Source organism: Oncorhynchus kisutch, linkage group LG13, assembly GCF_002021735.2.
Source record: "Oncorhynchus kisutch isolate 150728-3 linkage group LG13, Okis_V2, whole genome shotgun sequence".
Classification (NCBI taxonomy): Eukaryota; Metazoa; Chordata; class Actinopteri; order Salmoniformes; family Salmonidae; genus Oncorhynchus; species Oncorhynchus kisutch.
The window spans coordinates 72,409,414-72,423,355 of NC_034186.2; the positions used below are offsets into that span (position 1 = coordinate 72,409,414).

The 13,942-nt window shown below is 44.0% G+C and overlaps 2 protein-coding genes across 14 annotated transcripts in view; both read left to right on the forward strand.

Annotated features, from left to right (window-relative positions):
- The window catches only part of LOC109886607 (chromodomain-helicase-DNA-binding protein 4), a 54,963-nt gene extending 53,519 nt beyond the window's left edge, over positions 1–1,444 (forward strand). For 4 of the 5 annotated variants that reach the window (XM_031787189.1, XM_031787192.1, XM_031787193.1 and 1 more), the window contains exon 41: positions 159–1,444. In XM_031787189.1, coding sequence (XP_031643049.1) covers positions 159–361 — 203 coding nt within the window. In that variant the 3' untranslated portion in view covers positions 362–1,444. The remainder of the gene's footprint in view (positions 1–158) is intronic. The other variant, XM_031787191.1, reaches the window with a different exon arrangement.
- A 1,812-nt stretch (positions 1,445–3,256) lies between these two features.
- Positions 3,257–13,942, forward strand: part of LOC109900589 (tyrosine-protein phosphatase non-receptor type 6) — a 32,304-nt gene continuing 21,618 nt past the window's right edge. The window contains exons 1-5 of one of the 9 annotated variants that reach the window (XM_031787195.1): positions 6,048–6,165; positions 6,690–6,769; positions 7,120–7,144; positions 9,186–9,308; positions 12,160–12,354. In XM_031787195.1, coding sequence (XP_031643055.1) covers positions 6,071–6,165; positions 6,690–6,769; positions 7,120–7,144; positions 9,186–9,308; positions 12,160–12,354 — 518 coding nt within the window. In that variant the 5' untranslated portion in view covers positions 6,048–6,070. Of the gene's footprint in view, positions 3,567–6,047; positions 6,166–6,399; positions 6,418–6,689; positions 6,831–7,119; positions 7,145–9,185; positions 9,309–12,159; positions 12,355–13,942 lie in introns of those variants that run through there. The other 8 variants (XM_031787196.1, XM_031787198.1, XM_031787203.1 and 5 more) reach the window with 8 other exon arrangements.

The following is a 13,942-nucleotide window of genomic DNA, read 5'->3' on the forward strand; positions in this document are numbered from 1 at the left end:
ACAGACTCGCTCTCTTTCTTTCTCATGGTCTCTTTTCTGTCTCTGCTTTTCTTACCCACTTCCATCATCTCTTTTTCTTCTTTCTCTCCCTCTCGTTATTGTTTCCTAAACTCTGTCAGATGGACTTTGGTGGTGGTAACTATGTCTCTCTCCTTCAGTTCTCAAACAGCTTGAGGAGCTTCTGAGTGACATGAAGGCCGACGTCACCCGTCTCCCGGCAACTATCGCCCGTATACCACCCGTCGCCGTGAGGCTGCAGATGTCGGAGAGGAACATCCTCAGCCGATTGGCCAGCCGCGGGTCCGACCTCACAGGGCAGAGCCAATCACAGACCACGCAGCAGATGCAGGTGCCACGCTGACCAATTCCGCCAGTCCTCCCCAAGGCGTTCTCCCATCTGTGTTTTGGAATCGGAGAGTGACCCTCATCTCACCCCCACTCTGCACCTCTTCTGTCCCCAAACCAAAACTCACACTCTGGACAGTAGAGTAAGGTCTCTACCCACCAACACATCTTCTCTGGACACATCAGACTACAAATGTTCTGCTTCCTCTTCACCCAAAGACACCTGGAGGAACACCGTCTCTGTTCTCCACTGGGAACACCTTCTCTACAGTATCTACCTAATGAACTGCAGCACTGTGTCTGTCTGTTATGTGTCTAACTTTCACACAGAGGTTGTTTTCACTGTATCTTTCCCCAAGCCTGTCTCTAAAATAGACAGCGCTGTACCTGGCTCTGTCCCATAGAATTAGAATGGGTCAAATGGACTTTTCCACTTCAAGTAAAGGTTCTATAATATGTGGACTCGTTGTTCTATGGGTGTGCAGAATTCAATTTGATATGCAACATGTACAATTCAATTTGGTAAATATGAAATCATGTGGAATTTAGAACTATGTCTGTTCTGCCCATTCCATTTCTGGGTGTGTACCTCTTCTCAGTGTGTGTGAGTGTGTGTGTGTGTGTCTGTTTGTGTGTAGGTGGGCACACTGCTCTATACTTCCCACAGAGAGACTGTTAATAACTATCAACTGATGAGGATGCTTTAGTAGAATAATATTGGTTCTGTGTTACACTCCTGCCCCTCCCCCTCTTCACTGCTCCCTTCACCTGTACACTCAGGTGGTCCATAACACTAGCCTGTTATTGGCTCTCCCCGCTCCTCGGCCACGCCCCGTCCTGCAGCTCTACATTCCTGAACGATTGCATCACAAATGTTCCTGGAGGCATCGCCCCCCTTTTGCCCAAATAAGGACATGCAATAGCTCCACTAGTGTAGACACACGGGGCTGCATTGAGAATGATGGCAATCTCTAAATTAATTAAATGTCTTAGTCTAATGTTTTGTTCTTTTACATTTTGGAATATTATTATGGTTACCAGCTTGTTGTTTTTATCGTTACAGTTTCTTCTGAGAACTCCAATAAAAAGGGTAACAGTTTGTGATGCTTGTTTGTTTGCCCTTTATTATGTGAGGGCATTATTATCTGGATACATCACATTGTATTATAAACTGGGTGGGGTCGAGCCCTGAATGCTGATTGGCTGACAGCTGTGGTATATCAGACCGTATACCACGGGTTTGACAAAATGTGTATTTTTACTGCTCTAATTACGTTGGTAACCAGTTTATAATAGAAATAAGGCACCTCGGGGGTTTGTGGTATATGGCCAATATACCACGACTAAGGGTTGTGTCCAGGCACTCCACGTTTCATAGTGCTTAAAAACAGCCCCTGGCTGTGGTATATTGGCCAAATACCACACCTCCTCGGGCCTTATTGCTTAAATGACCAATGATACGTGTCATAATTTGACCTACAAGGTCTGTGGAAGGGCATCATCTGATTTAACTGTATCTATAAAGTAATACAACCATAGAACACAGATACGGGAAGAGGAGGGAGTGTGGCTGTAAATGTATGGTGGGAAAGGTGAAAGCTCATTTCATTTTGCAGGAGAGGGAAGGAGAACACATGGACGGTTAGAGGGAGAGAAGAAGAGAGAGACAGGAACAGACTTGTTTTCCCAGACAGACAGAGAGGCGCAATTATGAAAATTGCGGGAAATTACAGGGCGGGACAAAATACTGCGTTGTAATAGAGCCTGCTGATAACTTATCAGGACAGAGACCGGGAAGGAGGAATAGAGAGAGAGAGAGAGGGAGGGATAGAGACAGGGACGGAGGAATAGAGAGAGGGAGGGATAGAGACAGGGACGGAGGAATAGAGAGAGAGAGGGAGGGATAGAGACAGGGACGGAGGAATAGAGAGAGAGGGAGGGATAGAGACAGGGACGGAGGAATAGAGAGAGAGAGAGGGAGGGATAGAGACAGGGAAGGAGGAATAGAGAGAGAGGGAGGGATAGAGACAGGGATGGAGGAATAGAGAGAGAGAGGGAGGGATAGAGACAGGGACGTAGGAATAGAGAGAGAGGGAGGGATAGAGAGAGGGACGGAGGAATAGAGAGATAGGGAGGGATAGAGAGAGAGAGAGGGAGGGATAGAGACAGGGACGGAGGAATAGAGAGAGAGGGAGGGATAGAGACAGGGACGGAGGAATAGAGAGAGAGAGAGAGAGAGGGAGGGATAGAGACAGGGACGGAGGAATAGAGAGAGAGGGAGGGATAGAGACAGGGACGGAGGAATAGAGAGAGAGAGGGAGGGATAGAGACAGGGAAGGAGGAATAGAGAGAGAGGGAGGGATAGAGACAGGGACGGAGGAATAGAGAGAGAGAGGGAGGGATAGAGACAGGGACGTAGGAATAGAGAGAGAGGGAGGGATAGAGAGAGGGACGGAGGAATAGAGAGATAGGGAGGGATAGAGAGAGAGAGAGGGAGGGATAGAGACAGGGACGGAGGAATAGAGAGAGAGGGAGGGATAGAGACAGGGACGGAGGAATAGAGAGAGAGAGAGAGAGAGGGAGGGATAGAGACAGGGACGGAGGAATAGAGAGAGAGAGAGGGAGGGATAGAGAGAGGGACGGAGGAATAGAGAGATAGGGAGGGATAGAGAGAGAGAGAGGGAGGGATAGAGACAGGGACGGAGGAATAGAGAGAGAGAGAGGGAGGGATAGAGACAGGGAAGGAGGAATAGAGAGAGAGAGAGGGAGGGATAGAGACAGGGAAGGAGGAATAGAGAGATAGGGAGGGATAGAGAGAGGGACGGAGGAATAGGGAGGGCGGGATAGAGAGATAGGGAGGGATAGAGAGAGGGGTGGAGGAATAGGGAGGGAGGGATAGAGAGATAGGGAGGGATAGAGAGAGGAAGGAGGAATAGGGAGGGAGGGATAGAGACAGGGCAGTCAGAGGAATTGTAGAGAGCAAGAAGGAAAACGGGGAACAACAGGGAGAGACAGGAAATGAGTGAGAAAGAAGAGGTAGATAGAGGGACAGAAGACAGAAGCAGCTGGAACAGTGTAGTATATGCTAGTTAACTGGATACAGTGGACAGACCACACTGCACTAACCCCTAGCTCATCTTCGTTCTGTTTTAAAGACTGGATCTATGAGACTGAACTGCTGTCTAGAACAACTGAGCAAAAGTCCATTCAATGTCTTGTGGGTAAGTACTATCTATAGACACAGTTAGCATGTGAAGCTCACAGGTGTGAAAGGGGAAGAGAGCCCAACTCAAACTGCTGCAGGCGTTTTGTTTCACTAACCAGTATGTTTGTGTGTCTGCAATTCCTGGTGTTAACCATTGTTCTAACACCTGCAGTACAAACGTCTGTTAGTCTGTGCATGTGTGTGTGCGTGTGTGTGCTCGCTCGCATGCTTGTGTATGTACACTCTAGCCTTCTGTAATGTATGTATTTAAAATCACACGTGGGAGAACTAATTATGTTCTCATCGGCTGATCATTCTGTGTACAACTTCCTATTTTTGAGTTGCACCTGCTTTTACCCTAAGAAAAGCCTCAATTGGACTCTTGAACTCTACAAGGTGTCGAAAGCATTCTACAGGGAGGTTGGCCCATGTTGACTTCCCACAGTTGTATCAAGTTGGATGGTGGACCATTTTTGATACACACAGGAAACTGTTGAACGTGAAAAACCCAGCAGCGTTGCAGTTCTTGACACAAACCGGTGCGCCTGACACCTACTCCCATACCGAGTTCAAAGGCACTTCAATCTTTTGTCTTGTCATTCACCCTCTGAATGGAACACATACACAGTCCATGTCTCATTTGTCTCAAGGATTAAAAACCCTTCTTTATCCTGTCTTCTCCCCTTCATCTAAACTGATTCAAGTGGGTTTAACAGGTGACATCAATAAGGGTCATAGCTTCACCTGGATTCACCTGGTCAGTCTATGTCACAGAAAGCTTTTGTATACTCTGTATATTTACATACATTTAAATGTCCAGGCAAGAGAGATGATACGATTTGCAAGCCAAAGTGATAGCCCTGGAAGATTCTTGTTTTGACAATTGTTACTGTCAGACAGGGCTCTTTGGTGTCATTTATTAGTATTTATTTCAAACCCATCCCCCACCAGGCTGCATAATAATGACTGGAACGGATGTGTTGGAAACCATGTGTTTGATGTATTTGATACCATTCCACTTATTCTGCTCCAGCCATTGCCACGAGCCCATCCTCCCCAATTATGGTGCCACCAACCTCCTGTGTCCCCCACCCCTCCTTTCAGAGGACAAAAGCAACCTTGTTTTACACACTTTTCCCCCCAGATATGTTTCTACATACATGTCACTTTCCCCACACATGACAAAAATACAGTTCAATATACACTGACGGTACAACACATCACAATAGTTAGGTGCCGATATGATTAGTATTGCGGTTCTTACGATTCTCACGATTCTATATGTATTGAGATTCGATATTGTGATTTTATTGCGATTCGATTTTCCAAACATATTGCTCACCAAATGTCTGCTGTAGAGACGAGAGAGAGCCATGGTAAAACGTGTTTTGATCAGTCATGGAAATAAATGTGCTGAAAACAAATTGGTTCCTTATTTAAAAAGAAGATGGAGAACAAGATATGAGGGGAAAATAATGGAGTTTTAGTGCAAGTACAGCCTACTATAGCAAAACTAGTATTGCAATTTTGAAATGATACACAACAGCAACATGACTGAAGAGGGAAAAGCCCTTCTCAACGTCAGCTCTCAGCTCTGTACATGTATCATCAGAGCCTGAAAAGCAGAGAGAAAGATAGACAATTTCACAGCTGTCTTCCCGTGTAACAGACTTCACAGGTTCATCAGCCTCCACCTCTAGTGTTCAGGTCGTAGATTTTACAATGTGAAAAACACAATGGGGTTCTGACGTTCCTCTCTCAGCTCCTACGTCTCAGATTTAATCAGTCCCCCCAAACCCCAGAAAAGTGGGTTTGTCTCTGTCTCTCACTTCCTCCAGGTCTTCTCTTGGTGGGGCTCTGTCCAAAAAACACATGTATTTAACCTTTATGTGGTATTATTTGATAATAATGCATATTATATATAACTCACACCACACACAAAAAGGCATTCAGACATATGTGGCACACAAGATACATGGTGCTCTCGGCCCCAGCCACTACAGATCAGGAGCTTTAAATGGCACCTCTCACCTACTCTCTGCTGCTTTGCATGTTGGTTGTATTGAAATTTGTAACACTAACTTGAACAGGCAGTCACACTGTAACATCAAGCTGTTAACTTATACAGCCTTGCTTTGTTGCTATGCCGCTTTCGTAGCCACACCAGTTGGCTGTTGCATTGTGGGAAGAGTAGTTTCAGTTTCAAGCGCTAACAGACTTCTGTGGACAAGACTTTAGTATACATGTAGCCCACCTCTTCTTGTAGCATGCTCACATGTCTTGTATTGCTGCTCACATGAACAGTGTTGTGTAGTTACTATCCTGACTGTAGTTATGTGTGTGTGTTGCTTGTTGTAAGTTTGTTATCATGACCTCACAGTTGTAAATGGTTTGAGAGCGACACACGGGGGGGGGGGGGGGGGGGGGGGGGGGGGGGGGGGGGGGGGGGGGGGGGGGGGAAGGTCGCACTCTGAAAATAAGGAAGTGTAATACGAGCATGACCTTTGTGCATCAAACCAAATGGCACACAAAAGGTTAGACGCACACACTTGCACACACACAGCTGAAAGAAGAGAACAGACACTCAGACAGAAGAGGGGAGGAGTGGAGGACAGGTGGGTTAGAAGGAAAGATAGATAATGAGAAGGACCGAGAAAAATGATTAGTTTAACCAGTATATACTGAAGGGGCTAGTGTGTTTTTCATTCCTGAGAGTGATGTGGTGCAGATGTGCAGTTCCTTAGTTTACCTTTACCTTACTCCCCTCTCTCTCTCTCTCTCTCTCTCTCTCTCTCTCTCTCTCTCTCTCTCTCTCTCTCTCTCTCTTGCTCTCTCTAGTTCATTATCTCATTGAAGAACAGTGTATGGTATGACATATTCAGAGTAATCTCACTAGACGGTGTATGTTTGCAAAACACTAGTGGTGCTATGATCCTTCTGAAGGGATAGAGAAGAGAGAGAGAGATGTGACATTAGATTGAGGCAAGGAGAGAGAGAAAATTATAGATACATTTTAAAGATGAAATCTAAGCGTTTGTATTGCGTTGACATTTATAAAGTATCTCTTTCTGTAAGAGATTCCGGCCTGTCAGCTTTTTCTGATCCTGTCTGTCTCTTGCTTTCACTGTTTTGTGAAAAGAGCCACAAAAAGGAAGGAAGGAGCGAGAGAGTGTCACAGAACGACTGAGAGAAAAATCAAAAAGAGGGGAGGGAAGAAGGGTAAGACATACACGAGTCTGTCAGCAAGAGTGTCGCTTGTTTTCAGAAGGAGCTGAGAACAGTAAGATTGTTTACTTATCTACCTAATGTGAGATATATCGAGAAAGAGAAAGGGTAAGGGAGGAAAGAGGGTTTGATGAACAGATGAGCGTGGGAGTAAAAGAGGAAGATAAGACAGGTTGTTTAGAATGGTGTTCTTTGTGTATGTGATGTTGAATGAGATAAATGGAGGAAGAAATACAGCAGACTAATGTGTGGAGGAGGGCAGTTAGAGAGAGGGATGATAATGGAAGTAAAACATGATTTGTAAGTGTACCCTCACTATCCCGTCTCCTTCTCTTTGGGCCCAGAAGAAGTGAAGGTGAAAATGGTTCGGTGAGTTGATCTCCTCCCTCTTAAGACCCAGTTGCTCAACCCTGGTCTCTGCCTTTACCTAACGCGTGATGTCAACTTCTCTCTTTCTTTTACTTGTTCTCTCTGTTTCTTTACCATCAGTACTTTGTTCTTTAGTCTTTTCTGCTGTCTTGTGTGTTTGTAGGCCACACGTAACGATTTGTTTTCAAACTCTGTAGGAATTACCAGCTATTTTGCAGTCGTTTTTCACATTCTTGAAATGTTCCCCAATTCTGCCCAATTCTGACTATCAATATCTCTACCATGTCTTGTGTAGCTACAACTACACTGACACTTGGCAACAGATATCATTAGCAGCAGGTTGTTCTGTAGAATAGGCTAGTATAGTATCCATAGAATGAAAAGTTGGTGCTTTGTGGTGAGGTGGGTTTGTGGGTAGGTGGTCTGTTTGTCATCTCTAAGGCCTTATGCAGGCTTTTCCATTCAAACGTTATGCTAGTTATTTTTCTTGAAACAATACTGTACACTTGTATACAAGCGTTTACTTAAAAAAGGTTGCAATAATGCTGTGTAGACTGCTCTCTACCTAGTACTGTGTTAATCTATGAGCTGGTAATGGTACCTAGTACTGTGTTAATCTATGACCTGGTAATGGTGCCTAGTACTGTGTTAATCTATGAGCTGGTAATGGTACCTAGTACTGTGTTAATCTATGAGCTGGTAATGGTACCTAGTACTGTGTTAATCTATGAGCTGGTAATGGAATGCAGGGTTTTGAAATGGGATTTAACAGACACATTGTGATTTAACTCATCTTTATTACCACGTCTCATATAATTTCCCCCCGAGGGAAGAAACGGAGTATCAAAGAGATGATGTGGCTCAGTGGACAGGTGCGGCAGGGCCAGATGATAACCATTTGTGTGTGCATGTGCTTATGTGCGTGGTCTGATCTGTGTGTGTGTGGTTTGTATATACTGTATATATACACTACCGTTCAAAAGTTTGGGGTCACTTAGAAATGTCTTTGTTTTTAAAAGAAAAGCACATTTTTTGTCCGCTAAAATAACATAAAATTGATCAGAATACAGTGTAGACATTGATAATGTTGTAAATTACTATTGTAGCTGGAAACGGCAGATTTTTTATGGAATATCTACATAGGCGTACAGAGGCCCATTATCAGCAACCATCACTCCTGTGTTCCAATGGCATGTTGTGTTCGCTAATCCAAGTTTATCATTTTAAAAGGCGAATTGATCATTAGAAAACTATTTTGCAAACTGTTGTTTGATTAAAGAAGCAATACAAGTGGCCTTCTTTAGACTAGTTGAGTATCTGGAGCATCAGCATTTGTGAGTTTGATTACAGGCTCAAAATGGCCAGAAACAAATAACTTTCTTCTGAAACTCGTCTGTCTATTCTTGTTCTGAGAAATGAAAGCTATTAATGCTAGAAATTGCCAAGAAACTGATCTCGTACAACGCTGTGTACTACTCCCTTTACAGAACAGCGCAAACTGGCTCTAACCAGAATAGAAAGATGAGTGGGAGGCCCCGGTGCACAACTGAGCAAGAGGACAAGTACATTAGAGTGTCTAGTTTGAGAAACATAAACCTCACAAGTCCTCAACTGGCAGCTTCATTAAATAGTACCCGCAAAACGCCAGTCTCAACGTCAGCATTGAGGAGCTGACTCCGGGATGCTGGCCTTTTAGGCAGAGTTGCAAAGAAAAAGCCATATCTTAGACTGGCCAATAAAAAAGAAAAGATTAAGATGGGCAAAAGAACACAGAGACTGGACAGAGGAACTCTGCTCTAACCAGAATACAAAGAGGAGTGAGAGGCCCCGGTGCACATCTGAGCAAAAGGACAAGTACATTAGAGTGTCTAGTTTGAGAAACAGATGCCTCACAAGTCATCAACTGGCAGCTTCATCAATTTGATGTTATTTTAATGGACAAAAAATGTGCTTTTCTTTCAAAAACAAGGACATTTCTAAGTGATCTCAAACTTTTGAATGGTAGTGTATGTATGTAATGTGTTTCTCTCTGTGTATCCAGGTGGTTCCACAGGGATATCTCTGGCTTGGATGCTGAGTCTGTTTTGAAGAGCCGGGGCGTCCATGGCAGCTTCCTGGCCCGACCCAGCAGGAAGAACCAGGGAGACTTCTCTCTCTCTGTCAGGTAGGAATACACCCCATCTCTTTCTTTGTCCTTATCTCTCTATCTCCATCAGCTAGGACATCCTCCATCTCTTTCTCTCTCCATCTACTAGGACATCCTCCATCTCTTTCTCTCTTCATCAGCTAGGACATCCTCCATCTCTTTCTCCTCCTTTCTCTCCATCAGCTAGGACATCCTCCATCTCTTTCTCCTCCTTTCTCTCCATCAGCTAGGACATCCTCCATCTCTTTCTCCTCCTTTCTCTCCATCGGCTAGGACTTCCTCCATCTCTTTCTCTCTCCATCAGCTAGGACATCCTCCATCTCTTTCTCCTCCTTTCTCTCCATCAGCTAGGACATCCTCCATCTCTTTCTCCTCCTTTCTCTCCATCAGCTAGGACATCCTCCATCTCTTTCTCCTCCGTTCTCTCCATCAGCTACGACATCCTCCATCTCTTTCTCGCTCCATCAGTTAGGACATCCTCCATCTCTTTCTCTTTCCATCAGCTAGGACATCCTCCATCTCTTTCTCCTCCTTTCTCTCCATCAGCTAGGACATCCTCCATCTCTTTCTCCTCCTCTCTCTCCATCAGCTAGGACATCCTCCATCTCTTTCTCCTCCTCTCTCTCCATCAGATGGACATCCTCCATCTCTTTCTCCTCTTCTCTCTCCATCAGATGGACATCCTCCATCTCTTTCTCCTCCTCTCTCTCCATCAGATGGACATCCTCCATCTCTTTCTCCTCTTCTCTCTCCATCAGATGGACATCCTCCATCTCTTTCTCCTCCTCTCGAGCCATCAGATGGACATCCTCCATCTCTTTCTCCTCATCTCTCTCCATCAGATGGAGATACTCTATCTCTTTCTCTCCTTCTTTGTCTCTCCTTCTCTCTCCTTTTCTCAACCTACAGCGCCTTCGGAAAGTATTCAAATCCCTTGACTTTTTCCACATTTTGTTGTGATACAAAGTGGGATTGTCATTTTTTGTCAATGCTCTACACAAAATAATCTGGAATATCAAAGTGGAAGGAAAATTAAAACATTTGCAAAAAAGAAGAAAAAAAAAGAAAAGTAAAAAACTAATATACTGTAACTTGATTAGATAAGTAGTTGTGTAACATTATTCTTTTCAAAATTCTTCAAGCTCTGTCATATTGGCTGTTGATCAACCATTTTCAGGTCTTGCCATAGATTTGGGCTCCCGAGTGGCACTGCATCTCAGTGCAAAAGGCTCCATATATTCCCTGGTTCGAATCCTGGCTGAATTACATCCAGCCGTGATTGGGAGTCCCTTAGGGTGGCACACAATTGGTCAAGAATTGTCCAGGTTTGGCCAGGGTAGGCTGTCATTATGAATAAGAATTTGTTCTTTAAATAAATGTTAAATTAAATAAAAAATGTAAATAAATCAAAATCAAGCAGATTCAAGTCAAAACTGTAACAAGGCCACTCAGGAGCATTCGCTGTCTTTTTTTCAGTGTAGATTTGGTCTTGTAGTTTAGGTTATTGTACTTCTGAAAGCTGAATTCATCTCCCAGTGTCTGGTAGAAAGCAGACTGAACCAGGCATTCCTCTAGAATTGTGCCTGTGTTTAGCTCCCTTCCGTTTCTTTTTTATCCTGAAAAACTCCCCAGTCCTTAATGATTACAAGCATACCCATAACATAATGCAGCCAACACTATGCTTGAAAATATGGAGAGTGGTACTCAGTAATGTGTTGTATTGGATTTGCCCCAAACATAACACTTTATTTTCAGGACATAAAGTGAATTGTTTTGCCACATTTTTCGCAGTGTTACTTTATGTAGTGCCTTGTTGCAAACAAGATGCATGTTTATCTGTACAGGCTTCCTTGTTTTCACTCTGCCAATTAGTTTAGTATTGTGAAATAACTACAATGTTGTTGATCCATCCTCCGTTTTCTCCTACCACAGCCATTAAACTCTATAACTGTTATAAAGTTACCATTGGCCTCATGGTGAAATCCCTGAGCGGTTTCCTTCCTCTCTGGCAACTGAGTTAGGAAGAATGCTTGTATCTTTCTTGGTATTGATACACCATCCAAAGTGTAATTAATAACTTCACAGTGCTCAAAGGAATATTCCATGTCTGCTTTTTTATTTGTACCCATCTACCAATAGGTGCCCTTCTTTGTGAGCCATTGAAAAACCTCCCTGGTCTTTGTGGTTGAATCTGTGTTTGAAATTCACTGCTCAACTGAGGGACCTTACAGATAATTGTGTGTGTGGGTTACAAAAAATCATGTTAAACACTATTATTGCACACAGAGTTAGTCCATGCAACTTATTATGTGAATTGGTAAGCACATTTGACTCCTGAACTTATTAAGGCTTGTCATAACAAAGGAGTTTAATACTTATTGACTCAAGACCTTTCAGCTATTTATTTGTAATTCATTTGTCAAACATTTGAAAAACATAATTCCACTTTGACGTTATGGAGTATTGTGTGCATTCCAGTGACCCAAAAATCAACATTTTATCAATTTGAATTTCAGGACCTAACAATAATAAATGTGGGAAAAGTCAAGAGGTGTGAACACTTGCTGAAGGCACTGTATGTTAACCTACAGAATTTCACTACACCTGCAATAACATCTGCTAGATGTGTATGTGACCAATAACATTTGATTTGAAAATGTGATTTTATTCAATTTGATTTATAGTATATCCTCTCTCCTCACTCGTCCTTTCCTCTCTCCTTTTCTTGCCCTCTGTCAGGGACAGATACACTGCATCTCTCTTTCGTTACTTTACATTGTTTTTATTTACTTAAAACTATCTTAGGAAGAATTGTCTACTGTCACTGACTGGCCCACGAATGTCCCCCTCCCCTGATCTTTGACCCCAGGGTGGGTGAGCTGGTGACCCACATCCGTATCCAAAACACAGGGGACTTCTATGACCTGTATGGAGGGGAGAAGTTTGCCACGCTGTCCGAGCTGGTGGAGCACTACACTGCAGAGAACGGGATCCTGCAGGACAAAGACGGCACCATCATCGAGCTCAAATACCCCTTCAACTGCTCTGACCCCACCACCGAGAGGTCAGTGCACTCTAACCTTTACCCCTAACCCTTAATTCCACCAGATTCAGTCAGTCTGTGTACAGTCTGTGTACAGTCTGTGTACTCTTGCCTGAAATCTCTATCCCCGAACTTCACCATTCAGAGGCCTGTGCTCTGCTTTCACTGTTCCTCTGAATTTCAAATGTTATTTATCAAACGGAAGCAGATCATATAAAATACTCCTGAGACATCCAGCCATTTTGTCATTTCATACTTTCTTAATCTAAACGCTTAATGTTGAGGATCATAAAGCTTTCAGAAGGAAAGGTAATTCTATGGCCTTTACTTTGAGGTGTGTCTGTGCATGCGTGCGTGCGTGCGTGCGTGTGTGTGTGTGTGTGTGTGTGTGTGTGTGTGTGGCGTGTGTGGCGTGTGTGTGTGTGTGTGTGTGGCGTGTGTGTGTGTGTGTGGCGTGTGTGTGTGTGTGTGTGTGCGTGTGTGTGTGTGTGTGTGTGTGTGTGTGTGTGTGTGTGTGTGGCGTGTGTGTGTGGCGTGTGTGTGTGTGTGTGCGTGTGTGTGTGTGTGTGTGTGTGTGTGGCGTGTGTGTGTGGCGTGTGTGTGTGTGTGTGTGTGTGTGTGTGTGCGTGTGTGTGTGTGTTTGTGTGTGTGTGTGTGTGTGTGTGTGTGTGTGTGTGTGTGCGTGCGCGTGTGTGTGTGTGTGCGCGTGTGTGTGTGTGTGCGTGTGTGTGTGCGTGTGTGTGTGAGTGTGTGTGTGGCGTGTGTGTAAATCCCTCATGATCTACCCTCACTGCCCCTCCTTTCCCCGCTCTCTTTTCTCTGTCAGTTTAACTTCCCTTTCTTGCTGCGGTTGGAAACTTTAGGTTTTGACACATTTGAAAACAGTGACCAGACCCTCAATATCTTCCTCTCTCCTAACTTCCATCTCACTCTTGCTCAGTTTCAGTCTTTCTGATCACTGCTGTGTACTGCTGTGATGGTGTGCTTTATGGTCTCATTTTAATGCAGAGGTGTCATGCTATGATATATATGCCTCTGTAACTTTCTCACTCATCATTATTCACAATCCATTCCTGATTATCCGTAATCATGGTAGAATCCACAGTCATGCAGAAGTGTTTAGAAACATATTATATTCTTATTTACAATAAAAGTGACTCCACAAAATAATCTGAAACACAACCAAAACTAACTGAAAATGCATCCAACAAGTTAGTAGAGCCACAAGCTTGATGTAGCCATTGCGTGCTAGGAATATGGGGCCAAATATTGGTTGGGACTATGTACAAAAAGTGCTGCAATTTCTAAACGTTCACCCGATATGGATGATAGTACCCTCAAATTCTGCACTTTGGGGTGAGGTATGGGGGGGATTTGGTGATATGGGGTGAGGAATGGGGGGATTTGGTGATATGGGGTGAGGAATGGGGGGGGGGGTGATATGGGGTGAGGAATGGGAGGGATTGGTGATATGGGGTGAGGAATGGGAGGGATTGGTGATATGGGGTGAGGAAAGGGGGGTGGTGAGGTAGGGGGGTAGTTTGTGTGGAGCTCAGGCTATTAATATCATGCTGTCTTGAGCCACGAAATCTTGTCATCAGAATTTTCC